Below are 20265 nucleotides of genomic sequence, written 5' to 3'. Positions count from 1 at the left end.
ATTGACTGACAAGGTGTATGCAGCATAATATCAGGAAATCATCAAGGTAGGCTGCTTTTGTAATGCTGCATACATATTGATATGGCAGGATAATATCAAGATCAGGGGCATGCACAGAGCTTCAGTAATTGGGATACCACTATATTAGGGAGTCCTGGGGTTTAGATAACTACCAGAAAAGGTATGCAGGGTCGTGGGGAGGTCAGAAAATTAGGCGAGTGTATGAAATCGGTGGTATCTGAATTTTTTCAAAAAACACCTTAAATATGGAGAGAGGATTAAACTTTCTGGTTGAGAATGGAGTCAAAGATTCAAAACTAGATCTAAATATTAGAAATATGAACCTTATAGTTAGCATAATTTTTTTAAATTGTTGCCTTCAAATTGCATTTTAGGCTGTCTTTTGCAATGTTAGGAGGAAAAGGTTCAGAGAGGCTTCCCCCGCTCATTTTTCAAAACTTTTTAAAACGTATTTGTTATCTCCGATTGTGTAGAGGAGTGGGTAATTACGGGGCTCTCACAAAAAAAATTGCTCGAAATGTAGCTCTAACAATGCAATTCCAGACAATCTTTGGTGATGTAGGGAGGAGAAATTCAGGGCTTTCCCTTGGAAAGTTTTTGAAATTGATCGGAGAACTTAAAACAAAGTTTAAGACGATCTTCAATGATGTTGGCAAGAGCGGAATGCTCTCCTGGAAAATGTCCGAAATTGACCCTTAAAACGCAGTTTTGAGAGGATTTTCCGTAATATTAGAGGGCGGAAACATTCGTGGACCCTCCCTCGATATTTTCCGAAATTTAAATTCCAGAAATACAATTGTAGATGATCTCAAATGATGCTATCAAGGAGATCGGGTAGAGAATTTTTCGAAGTTGAAGCTCCAAAATTGAAATTCTGACTTTTTTGTATAAAGTTGGGGGGTTTGGTAATATGCAGAAAATTTTTCAGATTGAGGTCTTAAAAACAAAATTTTAGGCACTCATTAATGATGAGTAGGGTGCGTTTCTCACGGATTTAAATTAGGCATTTCTCGCAGATTTGAGTAGGACAGGGTGGCGACAGATCAGGGAGATCAGGGAAAAGTCGGGGAACTTTATTGATCCGGAAAAATCAGGGAATTTCGAAAAAATAATAAAAAATCAGAGAAAATTGATCAAATGAAGAATTTTTTTTTTTGCTTTGCAAAATTAAATCCCCTTTTTTCCTATGCATTTTCCGCCAATTATTTGTTAAAAAATGTAAAATTAGTAATTATACACTGACACATGCATTTTTTTTCCTTAAGGTCAAAGTATTGAATCTTAAGTTATTAACCACAGCATGAACTTCCTAAGCTTCAGTGTCCGTAAAGTTGTTTATTTTACGTTGTTTGAATTTTTCTGCCAAGCGTTCCATGCTACGTAAAATAAACAACCCTACAGGCAAAGAAAGACTTTGCTCCATTGCCTTGAAGTAGCTAGCATACTGTAATCACAATTTCAAGAAAAAATCATTTTTTAAAAAAATTGATACTGCTAAGAGCTTAAAAAGTATTTTACTTAGCGTTTTCGATTTAATTACTAAAATTGAATGTTAAATGAAAATCAACTTTGTTTTTGCCATCTTATTATTCACTATCGCTGTAGATAATATGAAGTTTTTTTTTTCGACTTTAAAATTCTTTTATTTTAAAACCAAGTTATACACTATGAAATTATGCTACTTGAAAATTCATTTCAAAATTATTTCCAAATAAACTTTTTTAGTTTTATCATGGTTAGATATGTCTTTAAGAGTGGTTTTAATAATTTCTTAGAATTCTTATGTTAACAGGTTACTGGAAGTAAAGTATTCGTTTTAGATTTCCTATAATATTTCTCCATAGATAATTTAATATACTATTTTTACTAAAAAAAAGAAGCTTATTTTCAAAATATATTTTTTAATTAACAGCTTAAAATGTTTTAAACACTGCATTTATTTAATATGCAATGGTTTTCAGGTAGGGTAAAGGAAGAAAACCATTATCTATGGTAATGTAAAGCAGGGAAATTCAATGAACTAAATCCGGGAAAAGTCAGGGAACTTTTTTCGCCATTCCTGTCGCCACCCTGTGGGAGTGCTCTCCTTGAAGCTTTTGCTAATTGATGTTTCCTAAATATGTAATTGTAAGTTAATTCTGATGAAGATAGTGAAAAGGGTGGATCTTCTGGGAACTTTCCCACAGAGTTCCTTCAAACTCAAAGTTTCAAAAACGCTCTTCTAGGCTACCTTTGGCTACGTAAAATGAAAGGATAAGTTAAGGGGAGGACTTCCCTCCCTCCCCTTTCTTTGCTATGTCCCTTTCTTCTTTTTTGTTTTTTTGATTAGTGATAAAAATATTGTGGAGACCTCTCCACAAGTTTTTCTTTTCCAAAACCATTTGAGGTCTTTGGATATAAATAATGAATTTTTCATTTTCCAACCTGATATTTTTACTCGTTTGAAATAAGAGCATTTGTGGTCTCAGTGAAAATAATTTTAACATTTTAGATTGATGTGGTACCTTTTAGTAATACAGGAGTGGCTTTCACCTAGGGTGCAAAAATAAGAGTATCCATAATTTGTCAATATTATTTCGAACAAATATTATGTGTTTAAAGTTGATTACTTTAATGATTTTTCCGAAAAAGATTAGCAGCCATAGAGCTAGAAGGAAAAAAGAGACAATCTGTAAGGCCGCCCACTCAAAAAAGCTGAATTTTGCTTATATGGGTCTGCTCAATACTTCTTTTGAAAACGATTTTTTCTACTTTTGAAAAGGGGGGCAGCATTTTACCTCTCAATCAAAAAAGAAATATTTTGATACATTATTTATTTAAGATACAATATGTTACAAATTTAAAAAGTAGCAAACTCCTCCCATAAGTATTACAACCACACAAGGAGAGGTGAGGTGAGGGACTCCCTCACCTCACCTCTCCTTGTCACAATTGGAAGTACTTCAGTTGCATGTTTGGAAGTTGAAAGTTCGAAAAAATATTGGGGGATAACCCCCGAATCGCTCCCTCCGTTAGCATCATGATAGATCACCTAAAACTCTTTTTCGAATTAGATCTGGCATTGCCTTGGATGCAGGGCACTGGAGATCCTCCCTCCTCTTCAGTACCTTGCTCAAGTTGTGGACGACAGTGACCCACTTGCCACGGCTTGACATAGCGTTTAACCTCTAAAAAACCAATAAAAATTAGTAATTGTGAGGGTCGCTGAAGTGACAAGTTGTCTAGAGTTTTGTACATAATAGTTAATGCTTTATTCAAGGCTCGAAATTCAAAAGAGGTTAGTAAAAGGATAAACTACAAATATTCAGTTTGTGTTCAATAAGCATTACAAAAGCTTTTTTCTCCTATTTTTTGGAGAAAATTTTTTGAAGCTGTGCAAATCATTTCATTATAATCCTTTTTTTTTTCCTTTTTCTCTTTTTTTATTATTTTTTTTCTTAGAGCTTATGCATAATAGAATTCATACTTTAGGACAACTTTTACTGACATGTAATTTGGTATTTAGTTCATGATTTTGTTTTCTTCATTTGTCTGAAACAATCTTTTTAAAGGTCCTTATTTTTTCCACCTTTCTTTTTTTATAAGCAGTGAACAAGTTTTCAAGACCTATCATATGAAATAAGTATAAATCTTGATGTACTTAACTGGCTTTAAACACTGAAATAAAATAAGAATTAAATTTATGTTTCACAAAAGCCAATTGCTCCAGAAACTGAATTGTTTTTCTTAATGAACGTGAGCTAGTTGTTTTTATAACATTATGAAGTAAATGAGTGCAAAGAAATTATTTGTCATTGGTTTATTTAATTCATTCATTTTTAAATTTTTTCCCCTATATATTTCAGGTGTCTTACTTACAAATAAAATAAAAAACCCTTTATTTTTTAATTCTTAGATTCCTTTTGAGGAAGACAGCTTGCAGCAAAAGCTACGAGAAGAAGCAAGGTATAAACAATTTCAAATCTTTGGAATTTTATTCCTATTTTCTAGTGTTTCATGCTCAATATCATAGTTAAAAATTCTCAAATACCATTTTAAGGTCCAAGTTCATTGCATATTCAATTACATTCGGAAATCTTAACTACCTCAATAGGGATTTCTATATTTTGTGACCATTTGTATAGTCTTTAAGTAATATTCACATGCATTTATAAGCAAAAGTGGATACAGACTACCATTTTAGGGGGGTCAAGTTGAAGAATGCCCCCTCCCCCTCTTGTGAGCGAACCTATGGTTTTGGGTGCAAAAAAATTTCTAAACTACTTGGGGGATCAATAAAAAGCACCAAATTAGCCAGGAATAAGACTCCTAATAGGACATAAACATTGCAAATAAATTTCATAAGCAATAAAAATCAGTAAAATTTTAAATATTTACTTTCAGAAATCATTAATAAATTGAAAAGATCTGCAATTGTTTACATGTTATGCATAAAGTGCTTGAACACAATATAGAAGGATACTATTGTCGACGGTTTAGGGGGGTCATGACCCTCTCCTTGTATCTCCCCTATTTATGAGTCACTCTGAAAATTTTTTTTAAAACTAGAAATAGCTTTTTTTTTAAAATTAAGTAATTACTTGCATAGAATTTTCTCAACTGATTGTGATTAAAATGAAAAAAAAAAAAAAAAGACAGGAACTTGAGGACAAATAAGGTTTTTCCCCTCTCCAGCAATGCTTTTTTTTTTAAAGAGAGGAGATGAATTGGAGATATTTAACTCACAACTAACTCAAACTTGAAACACCAGATGTGTGTAAGTATTTTCTTGAGATTATTGAAGAAAGAGAACTTTTAAAGCTTTTATTTTTTAAAGAGAAGCTTCAGTAAAGGTAAACTGAGGCAAAGATACCGCTGTGCCGAACAGAGGATTTTTTTCCCAGCCGTCTGGGACATAGATTAAAAAACTTAAAATAGTCTGCTACATACTCTGATATTAGATTAATCATAAAATTTAAATCAGCAGCAGCACTGACAAATTCTGAAGAATAAGATGCTTACCAGGATAGAAACCACATGATCAAGAAAATTCGAAAAAAAAATCGAAATTGGTTGCATTTAGAAGAGCATTGTAAAATATGTTTATGGCACAAAAACTATGTGCCCTCGTGATCCCGTTATCGAAATATGAGGGCTTTAAGTCTGCGGAAAATTTAAGTAAAGTAGCCAAATTTAGCGAGTACCGTTCAGAAATGGAATGTACAACTCAAATTAAACATCTGTATCTGACGACATCTTATTGCCAGTTTTGGTCTTTACTAAAGTGCGTGAAAGATAAGTAAATATTTTACTCGGGGGAGGGGGAGTAATTACCGGGGGAGGGAAGGAGTCATGGCAGAGACTGCCCCATTAAGTTTTAGGGAGTTGTTTTTAGGGATATTTTTCTCGCATCTGGGGGGGGGGGGCACTATCGCTCTTGGAGAAAATAGACACTATGGGCAGAAGCGCAACCAGAGGGGGACCCACAGGGCGCATGCCCCCCCCCCCAGAACGCTAATTTGAACAATTTGCAAAAATACTCTTTTTTATTTCCTTTTACAAAAAAAGAAGTATTGTATTCGCAAAAAAATTTTCACTCAAAAATCGACCTTAATTTCTATTTTGCTCACCCCCAAATGAATGTTGAGTTTTTTTTTCCACTCGACCACACGTGGATAAGTGCCCAAGAACGTATAAACACGGGAAATATCCATTTTGACGATTCCCGAGTTAGTTGCAACGAGTTTTCTGGTGACGTCTGTATGTATGTATGTGTGAATGTGCATATGTATGTCACATAACTCAAGAACGGTATGTCCTAGAAAGTTGAGATTTAGTACGTAGACTCCTAGTGGGGTCTAGTTGTGCACCTCCCCTTTTGGTTGCATTCGGGTGATTTTAAGGGGATCTTTTGCCCCTTTTTGGGGGGAAATCATTGTTAATTTTGATGTAAACTCAAGTGATGTTACAATTTGGTGGACACTTGACGATATATCGCCAGTCCTTTGGTCCCCAACTTGGCGACAAATTTGGCGATTTTTTTTTTTAAATCTGGTTTTAATTTGGCCACAGTTGGTGATATTTAGAGAGTAAACTATTCAATCACATTAAAATTACCAATAATAGGAAAATGACAATAAATTGGATTAAAAGGAAATCATGTGAGGCACTCATCAGCTCGTTTTTTGTTCGAACGAAGATGAACGCGCTTTGAGAAAACGAAGTATGTTCCAAAGTAAGCAGGGATGACGAGAGGTCATTTAAAACTTCCCCCTCTCTCCTTTTCGGCATTGATTTTTTCTTTAGTTAGGAACTCATTTGAAACGTAAGTGATTACAAGATCGTATCCCACTGCCTATTTCTTTTGCTACCGCAGAGCGATCGCTTTCAACATTGCGCTGTCTCAAATCCTATTTAAAAAGCACAATGATGCAAGAACGCTTAAATGGATTAGCACAGCTTTGTATCAACAAAGATATAGTTGTAGAACCAGATGAAGTTATTGAAGAACTAACCAAGAAACAACGACGGTGTTAAACTTTGTATTGTAGAAAATGAGAGTATTTTAGAAGTGTACATATGCAATGTGGATATTTAGGACTCATCAAGTGTCAGTGATTTTATTGATTTTGTTGTATTTGTTGTATTGGTAGTTGTAAGGGGAAATTATTCTAATTGGAGTGAGGTTTTAAGCGGGGTTCCTCAAGGATCAGTGTTAGGGCCTGTTTTGTTCATTGTTTTTATGAACGATATTCACAAAAATATTTCTGGGAACATGAATTGTTTTGCTGATGATGTCAAAGTTATGGGGACTGTAGATAATGAAGAACAAGCAAAACAGCTGCAAGAAGGTCTAGATCATATTACGGAGCGGGCTGATAAATGGGGTATGGCTGTTAATGTTGGGAAATGTCAAGTGCTACATTTAGGGCATGGAAATAAGTGTACAAGTTATTATTTGCAAGGTTCAGTCATTAGTCAGGCAGACAAAGTTACTGATCTGGGGGTCTTAATAAGTCAGGATTTAAAGTTTAGCCAACAGTGCAGCATTGCTAGTAACAAGGCCAATAAGATGCTTGGGTTTATCAATAGATCTATTTCAAACAAATCTGAAGAAGTTCTTCTGCCCTTATCTAGAAGTTTGGTAAGACCTCATTTGGAGTATGCTGTTCAGTTTTGGTCTCCTTATCTTAAGAAAGACATTAATGTATTGGAAAGGGTTCAAAGGCGAGCTACAAGGCTAATAAATGGACTTTCTCACTTAGACTATGATTCCAGGCTTAGAAGGTTAAAAATGTACAGTCTTGAGCAAAGAAGAGACCGAGGGGACATGATTCAGTTGTTTAAATTTATTAAAATGAAAGATGTTACGGGGCTGAAGTTTAGCACTGAAAACAGGACAAGGGGTCATTGTTTTAAGCTATTTAAATCTCAGGCTAACATGAATATTAGGAAAAATTATTATTATAGCAGGGTAGTGGAACCTTGGAACAGTTTACCAGAAGAGGTGGTAACGAGCAAGGGAGTAGATAGTTTTAAGAGGGCCATTGATCTTCACTGGGGATTGTAAATTGACTAGGACCAGTCTAGCTGGGCCCAGAGCCTGTTGCTGGTCGTCACTTTTGTATTTGTATTTTTAATTGATTTTATGCCGTTTTAACTTGTTCCTTTTATTTTGTTCCTGAAATGATCTTAAAAATATGTATAGTTTACAGCTTTTGGTGATAAAAATTTGTGTGCATTTTGATTTTTCATTAATATAGTAAACGAAGTAATAACAAGTATTGATTTCCATTTATTAATTTGAACATCTTACCGCCAGACTGTTGTTTCAAGTACTTTAAAGTTTATTCTTAACGTCATTTCAATTCTGGCTCAAGAACAATTAATGTTTTTGCTATGTGTTTGTCATATTGTTTCTTTCGTTTGTTTTTTCTGACTTGGTCCTTCATTCCATCCCATTAACACTTCAAAAATACTATTAGTTTATTTTTGGAACAGTTTTAAATTGTTAGAAGTTGCTTTTTGCAACATAGTGTCTTTAGTTGATCCTAGTCCTTGATTTCGATATATATTTTTTTGAATATAGTTTGTTCATTTTTCAGATCATTTTAAATTAAGCATTAAATATTTTTCCTCACAGTAGTCAGACAATAAAACTTCATGCATTGATTATCACTTTAAAAAAAAAATAATAATAATAACTGATACCATAATGCATGACAATTTTATTTCAGCATGAGTGACTATCTATTTTATTATCTATATACTGTATGAGCTCAAATTAACCTGTTTTTTGTACTTATTCATAGTAATTCTCCCAGATTACGAAGAACTACTTACAACATATTTCCTTAATAATTCACTTAATGCACTTAAAATACATTAATATTCTGAAATGTATTATTATCACGAATGAAATTCTAAAATTTGTGTATAATTTCGTTGTGAAGTTGTCATTCCCCTGAATAAAGCTATCTACTTTCGACTTCATAAGCTTGATGGTGATTCTTTAATTTAACATGCACAATTTAAATATTAATGCAAACGTCTTTCACATGCATTGCAGATGACCCAAAATGGAAATGAGATGCCTTGCAAGATGGAGATGATGAAATAGAGCGGTGTTTTAAATTTCTTTCCAAGTCTTTAAATTTGGCAGTTTTTCTTGAGTTTGGCAGTCTTTAAGATCCCGTATCTCGGGGACGAGGGCACACAGTTCATGAGTCAAAAAAAAGTCTAAATATACTCTTTCAAATGCAACCATTTTGAACTTTTTTCATGATTACTGAAGTTGTGTAGTTCCCTGGTTAGAATGGTAACCAAATTTTTCTAAATGAAAAATATAAATAAAGGGGAGAAAAATTCATTCAGCCCCTGGCATTTGTTTGAATTTTTATGTCTTGAATTCAAATTATGTTTTCTGCAATCTCAAATTGCAATAGGACCCTACCCATTGTGTTTCTTTTTTCTACAAATGGAATGGAAACGAAATTCACACCCGTCATATATTATGACTGGTGATTTCCTAGATTATGTAACATGAGGCATATCTATAAAAAAAAGAAATGTTATTTAGAAAGTAGAAATAAAGATATTATGGCCAATTTGCATCCATACACTTATCATAAAATTATATTTATAGCATATACCATTTTTAATTTTTTATCAATAATGTTTGATATTGATGTCTGTAAAATTTGTATGTATATAAAGTTTTGCTGTTTAAATTCATCTATGTAGGGGGTTTTCCTGAAAAAGCATGATTTTACACCCCCCCTCTTTTTTTTAAATGTAAAATCTGCTTGAGTTAAGCTTTGAATGAATGCAAATCATTTGTAACCACGGCAATGAAAATTAATCTCAGAATGAATATTTAAAACATTGAGCTAGACATTCTCGTCATTATGTTAATTTGCAAAATCAAAGGAAAATGAAAAGTGGTAAAGTGAGGACAAAAAGCAATTCATCATTGCTCAGTGCTCAATAATGCTGTTAATTCAAAAACATTCTCAAGTGAATTTTCTTGTCTTTATAATTAAAAAACAATTAAAAAAAAAACCTCCAATAAAATGTTGGTCAATGAAAGAGGAAATAGTATAAAGAATAGCCAAGATATAATCCAGAGAAGAAAGAAAAAGACTGACAGGAGTAAACCAATTGAAGACGGAAAGAAATGGATAGTCATTTTTACGAGGGTGCGTTTTTAATTTCGCGGAATGGCGAGGATGGGACTAAGTGGTGGGGATATTTTTAGCCTTCAGGTGTTCTGTGACTCTTCATTAGTATAAATATAGAGTTTTATCTTAACTGCATCGTTAGATTCTAAACAATCGCCAATCAAGCAACTTATTTGGGAAGAAAATTGAAAACATGAAGACCTCTGTAGAGAGGATAAAGATCGTGTATTGGCGCGGATTGTTAACGGGGATGAAACTTGGGTCTATCCTTATGATCCTGAGTCTAAGCAAGACTCCATACAGTGGCATAAAAAAGGGACAGCACCGCTCAAGAACTTTAAGGTGACTGAATCAGCTGGAAACCACATGGCGGCGATCTTTTGGGATTCAGAAGGAGTATTATCGATCGATTATGAAGATAAAGATGTCCATATAATGGAAGAATGTTATGCTTCAATATTAGAACAGTTTAAAGAAGCAATTAACGAAAAAAGAAGAAGAAAAATTGAAAAAAATTGTTGCTCCTCATGACAATGTTCCAGTTCACAAGAGTCGTCTTGCATTGGCTGCCCTGCACAAAGTAGGCTTTGATATTAAGAATCATCCACCCAATAGTCCAAACCTGGTCCCGAAGAAATACTACCTGTTCCTCAAAATGAAAAAAAAAAAAAAAACTTGTGGGAATAAATTTACAAGCAATGAAGTGAAATAAGCAATTTCAGCTTATTTTTCGGTGAAAGATTTATTTTATTTTTATTTTTATGCAGATAAAAACAAATTTACTGATAGATCTGAGAAGTGTTTTTGAGTTGCAAGTGAATAGATTGAAAAAGAAAAATAACATTGCATTTTAATTTACTATCCTTGTTCTCCATTCTGCGAAATTAAAAATGACCCCTTGTAAATGTGAATACCTAACATCATTTACTTATCATGAAAAAATCCTTAAAAATTAACTAAAAATAAATAAATGAAATAAAAATAAAATATTTTTCAACTAAATTTTTCAATTTTTTTTCTAAGCAATTAATAATGCGTATTTTCCTCTTCTGTATTATCTCAATGAATAATTGCAATCAGATATTTTCAAGAATTGTCACATTTTAAGGGTTGTGCATATTTTTGAATTACACTCTAACTTATATCTTTGTTGCATAAGGAAAAGAGTGAACATCTTTTAAATCCCCAGTTTGTGATTTTGAGCCCTTTGTTTATATTTCTTGTATAAAATTACTTACTTGCATATGATTTTAAGACTTACAGTCGGACCACACCGATGATATGGGAAATCAAGTTTATAGGCCGAAATCGACGCATCAATTAGTTTACAGGGATGATAGTTTGTTCGTTACAGATGTGCACTTTTGCCTCTTAATTATTTAGATGCGGTTTTGTAAAAATGATAATTTGTTCGTGGCGCTGCAAAAATTATGATTCTCACTACAAAAATTAATTGATATTTTTTTATAACATAACTTTGAGCTTACCATTTTGCTTTTACATATTTGTACGAAACGAAAACATTTCATTTTCTTTTTGTTGTTTTCATTGAAACTCTGTTTGCTTCATCTCCATTTTCAACTTTGGGGATGCAATAAATCAATGAGGCAGTACTGAAATTATAAAAAGGATGCTTCCATATCTTATCTCTATTTTTCCTTCTCCCTTGCTTGTCTTAGCTTGGCTGATTGCCCATTTCATACATTTCGTTTTCAGACTGTACAAATTCTTATTTTTGTAATTCATTTATCTTTTTTGCATACTTTCCTCCACAAATTTTGTGGGACAACTTAAAAGTTTATCTCTCTCATCTAGGTCAGTACAGTGAAATCCCGTTACAACGAATACCAATATAACGAAATTTCCTTTACAACGAAATAAAATTTCAGTCCTGATTTAATTTCTAGTACGTTGCTTGAATTTCATTATAATGAAATTCTCATTACAACGAACAAAATTTATGGTCCCTTGAAGTTCGTTTAATGGGATTTCACTGTATTAAACTTTCATGCAAATATTGTCTATTATTGAGGAGTGAAGCATAATAAAGTAAAGATCCCCCCCCCTTTTTTTACTAAATTTATTTATTTTACTTATTTATTTATTTTGTTTTATTCATTGATTATTCTTTTAGCCTAACTTGTCTAAAAATAACTTAGTATGTTTAGACAATTTTGCAAAGCAATAATTCTGATAAAATAATAAACAAATAGAATTGAACACTTCATTTTTCTGATAAGAACCATTAAATCATTTTGTATGGGTGGCACATGTAAGCTGAAAAAATGTTTCCAAATGCGAAATTACTACAAATTCAATATTTTTGGGAAGTTGTTACATTGTGCATACAAAATTTTCCCATTCAACATTGCTTTTTCTATTATTGACAATTACTCAGCAATGATTTTTTATTTAATACAGGGCTGTCTTCCTTGAGAGGAAAAACAGAGAATTGCTTGATAATGAAGACTTGAAAGTATGAAATTACTACTCTTTCATATAATAATATAATGTAATAGATATTAATGTGTTTTATTTATCTACTTAATAATAATTAAGATCAGATTTTTCCAAAGTGGTCAATACCAAGCCCCTGGGGTCTAGAAAGTTTTCAAAGAATTTGATGAATGTTTAGGGGTCAATAGGGTGTCTATATGACAGTGGTGATCAAAATATAAAAATAGATTTCAGTTAAAATAACGTTTCACAATCAAAAAGTTTTTTTATAATACCTGTGTCAAGGAATGTTCACATTTTCAGCAGTCTCACGTCAAAGAGACCCAGACAACCCAGCTTGAGAAGAACTTAGCACTTTAATGGGATTGTGGGTCGATTCTAAACCTTGAAATTAACTGGTAGGGAGCTGCTGGAAAAAATCTCCTGTAACCAATCCTTTCACCAATTTGTACCTTTAAAAAAGGTTAGCATACCTCCAAATGCCCAAAATGGGAGATATTATGATAGGGTTAATGATAGAAAGACACTGAGGCTGAAGCATATCCAGCTCAAAATGGAAAGGGGGCAGACCAGTTATTCAAATGATCAAAGAGATCAATCTCACTCCCCTAGATTCTAGAAAGCATGCAATTATAAAGTTTGTTCTTTGCCCTATAAAATGCATTTCATTGACTGCTTACCATCGCAACTGACCTCACTTCTATTCACGCTTATAAACTGAGGAGAAAAGTTGGAAATGTTCTAACTGTAGATTGCTCATTAAAAAGGCAATATTAGAGGTTTTAATTAAGAGCAGAGACGTTTATAGTAATTTGAATATTTGAGTGAAATCTGTTGGTAAAACTAAATCAAAAATCTTGTAAAATTTGTTATTCTATCTTAAAGTACATTGGTTATCAAACAGAAATCAATTACTTTTTAAGTTCATTTTGGATGGTTAAAATATTTTTCCTTCTGCTTCAAATTGTTCAATTTGCACTGTATTGCTTAAATTAATGAAATTGGTTCTCTCAACTAACAATCTTAAAGGACCCTGATTAAGATGGTCATTTTATACTCAGTGGTGTTCCCATATATACGCCGTATAATGGATATATATGCCATATACTCTCAAACTATTTTAGACAAATAGCGTGTAACCTCACGCTTCTAAAATTTTCATTTTATGTATATGATTGCATATACATACTGTCAGTGGCGCCGACTCCATGGGGCCTGAGGGGGCCCCAGCCCCCTCAAAAGTATTTTTGAGGGGGCACAGCCCCTCCAATAAATTAAGAAAATTATTAGTCATTTTATGCTTTCTAAACTCATAAATTTATCTTTTATTTTCCTTATTTGAAGATAGTTTACCTTGTAAAATGCATTCAGTAATGAGTTAAAACAAATAATTATTATGGTAGTAAGCAGGTTAACTGAAAACGAGTGGTGTGAACAATGATGATGTTACGGTGCTGCAAGCACACTAAGAATTTGTCCCAGTGCGCGAACTTACGGGTCAAGTCTGTTGCTAGTGGGCAGCGCTGCGGCGCGCCCTTCTAAGTGTTGCTGATCTGGAAAAAATATATGAGGGTTTGATTTGTATATTAAATGGGAGGCGTGATAGTTTTGAATGCTTTTGGGAATTGTTTTTAAGAGCAAAACCTTCACAAAATGATGATCCTTTCGCTTCCTCGGAATCGACGTATACCAAAGAAGTATGAAAACAACAAAGCCAGCTCACTGCACTTTCAAAATCCTTAAGTACTACAAAGCAATACATTGAGGTTTGTGAAATGGTACAATCTTGCATTACTGGGCGGTTTACATCAACTGGACTCACATAGGTCATTGCAGTTGAACAAGAGTGCTTGCTTTTATTAAACAAAAGTGAAACAAATTTTGAAAAATCAAGTGAGTTTTTCGAAAATGACCTAGACATTGAGAAACTGCGTTTACACTTGAATATGTCAGCCGATATCACTTATGAAAAAACAACTGGTCTTAAAAAACATGCGTTAATTAAATTACCTTTTTACAAAAATACTGTGCGTGTTTGTATTTATTATTTCCTTTTTTCAAAGCCAAAAAATATGTGTCAGGCTTGTCGAGTTTTCGGGGTTCTAACGTTGATTAAATGACTTTAAAATGCTTTAAAAAAAACTTTGAAGCTCACTATTTTTTATCTCAAATTTAGAAAATTTCCCGCGGCAAGACCCCCCCCCCCCCCCCCGCCCTTCACAATATTTTTTTTAAAGTCGGCATCTCTAGGAGTGCCCTTCCATGCAAGTCAAGTGCCCTACCTTTTTCAATACCTCGCTACGGCACTGCACGGCTCCCCGTAGAAAAGAACAAAAAACTGTCTCTTTCTAAGACAAATGACATAATCTAGTTGAACTAGAAAATTTGTGTACCATTTTTTAGATTGTTTTACGGTAAAAACGCCATGTCACATTTGTTTGTTTAAATTAAACACCAGCAAATATGTAAATTGGCATTTTCAAGGTACAAAAATCTGACCTTTATTTGAGGGGGGGGGGAAACCTCCGTGGGATTGCATAACCACCTAAACCCCCGGTGATGTCTAGCCCCCTCAATAATTTTTGCAAGTCGGCGCCTCTGCATACTGTGCTTAGTGGATTACTGGGAGTATACCCTCAGAAAAATTGATGGGAACATCACTGGTTATACTAAATTAATGTATATATGAAAAATTATCATATAAGCTTTGTGCTACAATATGATTATAGTGAAAAACAACGTAAATAAAGCACAAATATTGGAGAAGATACAGCATATCGCTATTTCAAGGCTACAATGGAGCCTCTTCATCAGTGCAGAAAGCTCACCAACACAACCAAAAGTTGCGAGAGAACTGACAAGAACCAAGTGGACACCGGTATTTATACCAAAGAGGGCCAACCAATAAGAATACAGGAACAAGACATCAAACAACCAGTCAGCGAACAACATGTACACTCCGGACTCAAAGCAGGGGGAGAGACAACCAATCAGAAGCCAGGAGACAAAAAGAGTGCGAGACACCGAAGAAACGGGAAAGGCAATTATAGAAATTGCTTCCAAATATCATGAAAAAAATGGAATGCTGGAAAAATCATTGACAAGAAAATGAGAATTTTTCCAAATATAGTAAGCTTCCCAGAAATCGAGGTCATAAACCGAAGAACATTTACAAATAATCTTTGCAGATAAAAAATCAAAACAGTGACGAGAAGTCCAACAATGCTGAGCGATGGAAGAACGAGCAAGTTCTTTATGTTTAACATAGTTTTCGTGCTCTTTCAGACGGTGCTTGAGAGCACGTTTAGTCTGTCCAACGAAACCAAGTCCACACTTGCAGGAGATGCTATAAATACCCCAGTTGCTATGGCAATCAATGGGGTCCTTTGAGTTCGTAAATTTTATCTTATTAACTTTCTTATTATCTTACTGTGTCACTGTTTTGATTTTTCATCTGCAAAGATTATTTGTAAATGTTCTTCGGTTTATGACCTATATTTCTGGGAAGCTTACTATATTTGGAAAAGTTCTCATTTTCTTGTCAATGATTTTTCCAGCACTCCATTTTTTTCATGATATTTGGAAGCAATTTCTATAATTGCCTTTCCCGTTTCTTCGGTGCCTCGCACTCTTTTTGTCTCCTGGCTTCTGATTGGTTGTCTCTCCCCCTGCTTTGAGCCTGGAGTGTACATGCTGTTCGCTGACTGGTTGTTTGATGTCTTGTTCCTGTATTCTTATTGGTTGGCCCTCCTTGGTATAAATACCGGTGTCCACTTGGTTCTTGTCAGTTCTCTCGCAACTTTTGGTTGTGTTGGTGAGCTTTCTGCACTGATGAAGAGCCTCCATTGTAGCCTTGAAATAGCTATATGCTGTATCTTCTCCAATATTTGTGCTTTATTTACGTTGTTTTTCACTTTAATCATAAATTAATCTAGATCTGTGAAGTTTCTGGTTTGTACCCGAGGATCTGATTTTTTCCATAAAATATTTATTTGCTTGAAAATAAAGAAACTTGGACTTTGACATGCATGCATGTCCTTTTAAATCAAACAATAGATTGGGGAGAGAAATCAAAAGAAATAACACAGAAGCAAAATCAAAAGAAAATTTTAACAATAATGTCTTATGTTATTGTTTAAGTTTTCCTTTGAAAACGTTATTTTTTTATCATGCAGGATTTATGGATGCTTCTTGAGCAGAATCAGTCTCCACCTTTCACAACAGAAGACCATATGATTAATTATTTAGACTTCAAGAAAGTTGCTAGCAAATGTGATGACAAATTTAGGTAACATTAAATTTAAATTTCATACAGCTATTCTAACCTCTTTTGAATATTTTTGCTGCTGCTTCTCTTGGAATAAATGAATTCAATCTATACCCTAGAGATGACAGTACTGCCATGAGAAGGTAAAACGCGGTATCTGCTGCAGAAATGAGTATTTGAGCTATTTGAAGAAACATGTCTTAGATTCCATATTAATAACAGGGAGATGTTGGAATTTGATGTTTTTGTGCTTTATTTTCAGTGGAAACGAAATAAGCAAGCTTGTACTAACTATAACTAAAGTACAATAGATGACAAGCAAATAAGAGAAAAACTGAGAAAACAAAAATTTGCAGATTCTACTCTTTACCTTCCTGCAGCAGAGTAGATATCTGTAAAGTTTCATCATTGTAGTGTATATCTTGAATATGAGAAAAAAAATAAAAAAATCAATCACCTGAATTGCAATGCAAAATTCAATGAGAGCAGTCTGCGACAATGAAAGGATTAAGAATCGAGTTTAGTTTGAAGATAGTTATTATTAACTATTATTTTCTTTTCAAACTGATTGAATTGTTTTATTTGGAAACCAGTCATCTCTACTTTTTTGCCAAATTGGGATTATTTTACTTTTCAGTTCAACCGATGTAGCTGCAATGGACAGATACATATTTACCCCATCTCAAAACTCTACTTTCCAATTTTTAATTGCTCAATATTTTTTTGACTTTTTTTAACAATATTTTTAGTGTGCGTTAAGCCTTCTTTCATACTTTTTTGGTTTTTCTTTTACTTTTACGAGAAAGTAGGCTTCAAGTATTAAGCACTAAAATTGCTATTTAGTTCAAAAATATGCCATATCCTGGAAATGACTTGTTCTCTAACTAAACTGGGAAATAGTCCACCAGATACAACACACAATCACAGAAGTTTATTGTAAAAGAGGTGACCATTAATATGAATCTTGATTTCAAAAGTTGTTGGCCAGAGTATTATAAGAAAACTGTTCTGTCGAAATGAAAAAATACACACACAAAAGAAAAAACATCAATTTGTTTTTTAACTACTACAATTTTACTTATAAAAAGCTTCACCCCTGGCAAAATAGAAACATCTCAATTCACAGATGGTTAGAGAAAATTATTATTTGCTTTGAGAAAACAAATCCTAAAAGTGACCCCATTGCCAGTAAAGGATGCATATTCTGGAAAAGTTGCTACTTTTAAACCAAAAAAAAAAAGTGGACATTAAGTAAGTTTTGAAATGCATACCAAATGATATTTTTGACTTTTTATGAAATATTTCTTCAAAAAAAGTCAAAAATTAGCTAGGTCACTGTTATGAATGAACAACATGATTAGCATACTTATTAAAGCTTTAATTAACAAAATGAAACTGAGAATGGTTGCAAGTCAAGAAATGAAAAAAGGTAAACTTAATGTAAAGCAGTTAAACACAGTTACAGTTAAATACGTTGATACAGTTAAACAGATATGAGGAAAATAATATTAACTAAAATATAGCACATTCACCCATTGTAACCTAGTACATATTGTAATGATCCAAAAGAGGATGTCTGAATTTGTAGATTCAGTTTAGCTTTTAAATTTACTTCGTTGATTGTTAATACTAGGACATTGGCAGAAATATCCATATTTGTTTTGTTTCTAGTTTATATAATACATATTATTTCAAGTTTTCAATGAAGAATTATTAATATTTTCTCTTGTTAAAGTAATGGAAAGTATTAGTATTCGTCTGAAAAGAAGTTATCTCTGATTTTTAATTGTTTTTTGAAATGATTTAAGAAGTGTTATAATCCTATAGAATTGATAAAATCTTAAGTGAACAGCCATATTATACAGTAAAAAATGAGAAAACCCTTTTTGTCAGATGAATATCGAATAATTTAGTTTTTTTTTTCTCTCTTGTAAATTTAGTTTTGATGGTGATGACTGGTTTGGGAATTCATAGATTCAAAAAATTATTACTATTTTCATTTAATTTTTGCTTTGCAAAGAAAATCTTTTCCATCATCTTATTATTTGGATTTTAAAATGATTTATGATTGCCAAAATATTTGTTATTTCTTGTTGATTTGCTGTAATTAAACTACTTAACCCCACATTGAATCTCATATTTTTTTTTCTTTTATATAATAGGCCATACTTTTCTGCAAAAATATTTGCAAAATTGTTGCAAAATGATCCCAATGGCAGAATATCGATTAGACATTTTTTTAACTATGTCATGAGAAAAGTCTGGCTGCATCAGACAAGAATTGGACTCTCCTTGTATGATGTTGCTGGTCAAGGATTTTTGAGAGAAGTAGTAAGAATTTTCAATTTTTTTCTCCCCTTCTCTCTCTCTGTATAGGTGATTATTTTAAGTTTTATTTGGAAATAAAATTATCTCTAAGCTTTTCCTGTGGATTTTTTTGAGTTACGGCAAAAACATAAAACGGCCAGCCTTGCCCATCTTCCTTTAAATTTTTGTATCAATTTTCAGTAAAAAAAAACACAAAACAGGGTGAATTTGCCATCCCCGGAAGTTGCTGCTTGGGACTCCCCTAGATCCCCCCATTAGGACCGTTTCCATGGACACTTCCGACTCTGAAAAAACCCGCTTTTCACCGCATTCGGATTATTTGCGGGGAAAACGTGGATTTTTTCTCCTCCTGCTAGCTTCTGGAGTGAAAACGGTGTTTTTACCCAGAATGCATTACGCAAAACAAGTTCGTCTACTAGCCACTAAGGATGCTGGGTAAAAACTGCTTTCTCTGGTACAATGGGAGAACCTCTTTTTACTTGGAAACGGGGAATTTTTCAATCAGATTTTTTGCGGAGCCAGTGCGGGGATTTACCGGGTCGGAAAGTAAGTTGTGAACGCGGCTATTGAGAAGAGATAAAGTGGAGGGAGTGAAGACTTTCATTCATGAAACCCAGACCCCAAGTCACGTGATAGATTTTAAAGTAAAGTGTTCGAAGAAATCAGGTTTCTTTTGCTTATTTCACACAAAACGTGCCAATCATTCATTGTTGTTGAGACACATGACTTGGGGTCCTTGGGTCAGCTTTTGTTAAGCCAATGATTAGACTTGCTCCCTCTATTTTAATTCCTGCTCTAAGGATCCCCAACTGAGCTTTTCACTATAATGCTATCAGGGTTGGTCCTTTGGACTTTCAAAATTGGTTTTGAACAAGATGGATGATTTTTACCATCAAATACTGTCCAAAAGTGTTTGAAAGTGTCTTAAACGTCCAGGAGGATGCTGGAGATAAAAGTATGTAATCTAATCAATTTGTTTTAACTGCAATATTAGTAGTGCATAAATATTTCATGATAATTATCTCTGAAACTTTCGTTTGAAAAAAATATTTTATTTAAAAAAAATTAAAAATTGCTAAAATCTCCATAGTGTAAAAACTTATGTAAAAATTGGTAGTGTTGTGAATAGAAATTCACAAAAAGTTATCCTCTTCAGACCCAACAAAAACTCACTGTTCAAAAATTTTATTTCCTTGCTGTATTTTTTTTCGTCTTGGAACTCTAATAACATCAAAATAATTGGAAAAATAAATACAGCAGTTTTTGCTTAATGTGATTTTTTTTGGGGGGGGGGGCACAATGATTTGATGACAATACGGGACTCGCAAACTAGATAATTTACCAATCTAAGCTAAACATACTGAATTTTAAAATAAAATGAAAAAAAAAATATCATTTTACATATGAGGCAGTGAGAAGCAGAAAGATGTAAGTGTACTTTTTAAAGTTTAGAGTAAAAGGCATTTCAAGTTCTGATCCTTGGTAGGCCTTTGTTGATATTTTTTCTTGAATCTTGCTGTATACTTTTCACTT

At 33.3% G+C, this 20265-nt stretch overlaps 1 protein-coding gene across 1 annotated transcript in view; it reads left to right on the top strand.

Annotated features, from left to right (window-relative positions):
* Nucleotides 1–20265, top strand: part of LOC129217378 (serine/threonine-protein phosphatase 2A regulatory subunit B'' subunit gamma-like) — a 40649-nt gene that overhangs the window by 1659 nt on the left and 18725 nt on the right. Inside the window, exons 3-6 of the mRNA XM_054851668.1 lie at nucleotides 3917–3966; nucleotides 12102–12156; nucleotides 16313–16425; nucleotides 18567–18735. Coding sequence (XP_054707643.1) covers nucleotides 3917–3966; nucleotides 12102–12156; nucleotides 16313–16425; nucleotides 18567–18735 — 387 coding nt within the window. The remainder of the gene's footprint in view (nucleotides 1–3916; nucleotides 3967–12101; nucleotides 12157–16312; nucleotides 16426–18566; nucleotides 18736–20265) is intronic.

Source organism: Uloborus diversus, chromosome 2 (genome assembly GCF_026930045.1).
Source record: "Uloborus diversus isolate 005 chromosome 2, Udiv.v.3.1, whole genome shotgun sequence".
Lineage (NCBI taxonomy): Eukaryota > Metazoa > Arthropoda > Arachnida > Araneae > Uloboridae > Uloborus > Uloborus diversus.
The sequence above is the reverse complement of the archived record's forward strand: the minus strand, read 5'-3'. Positions and strand labels throughout refer to the sequence as shown.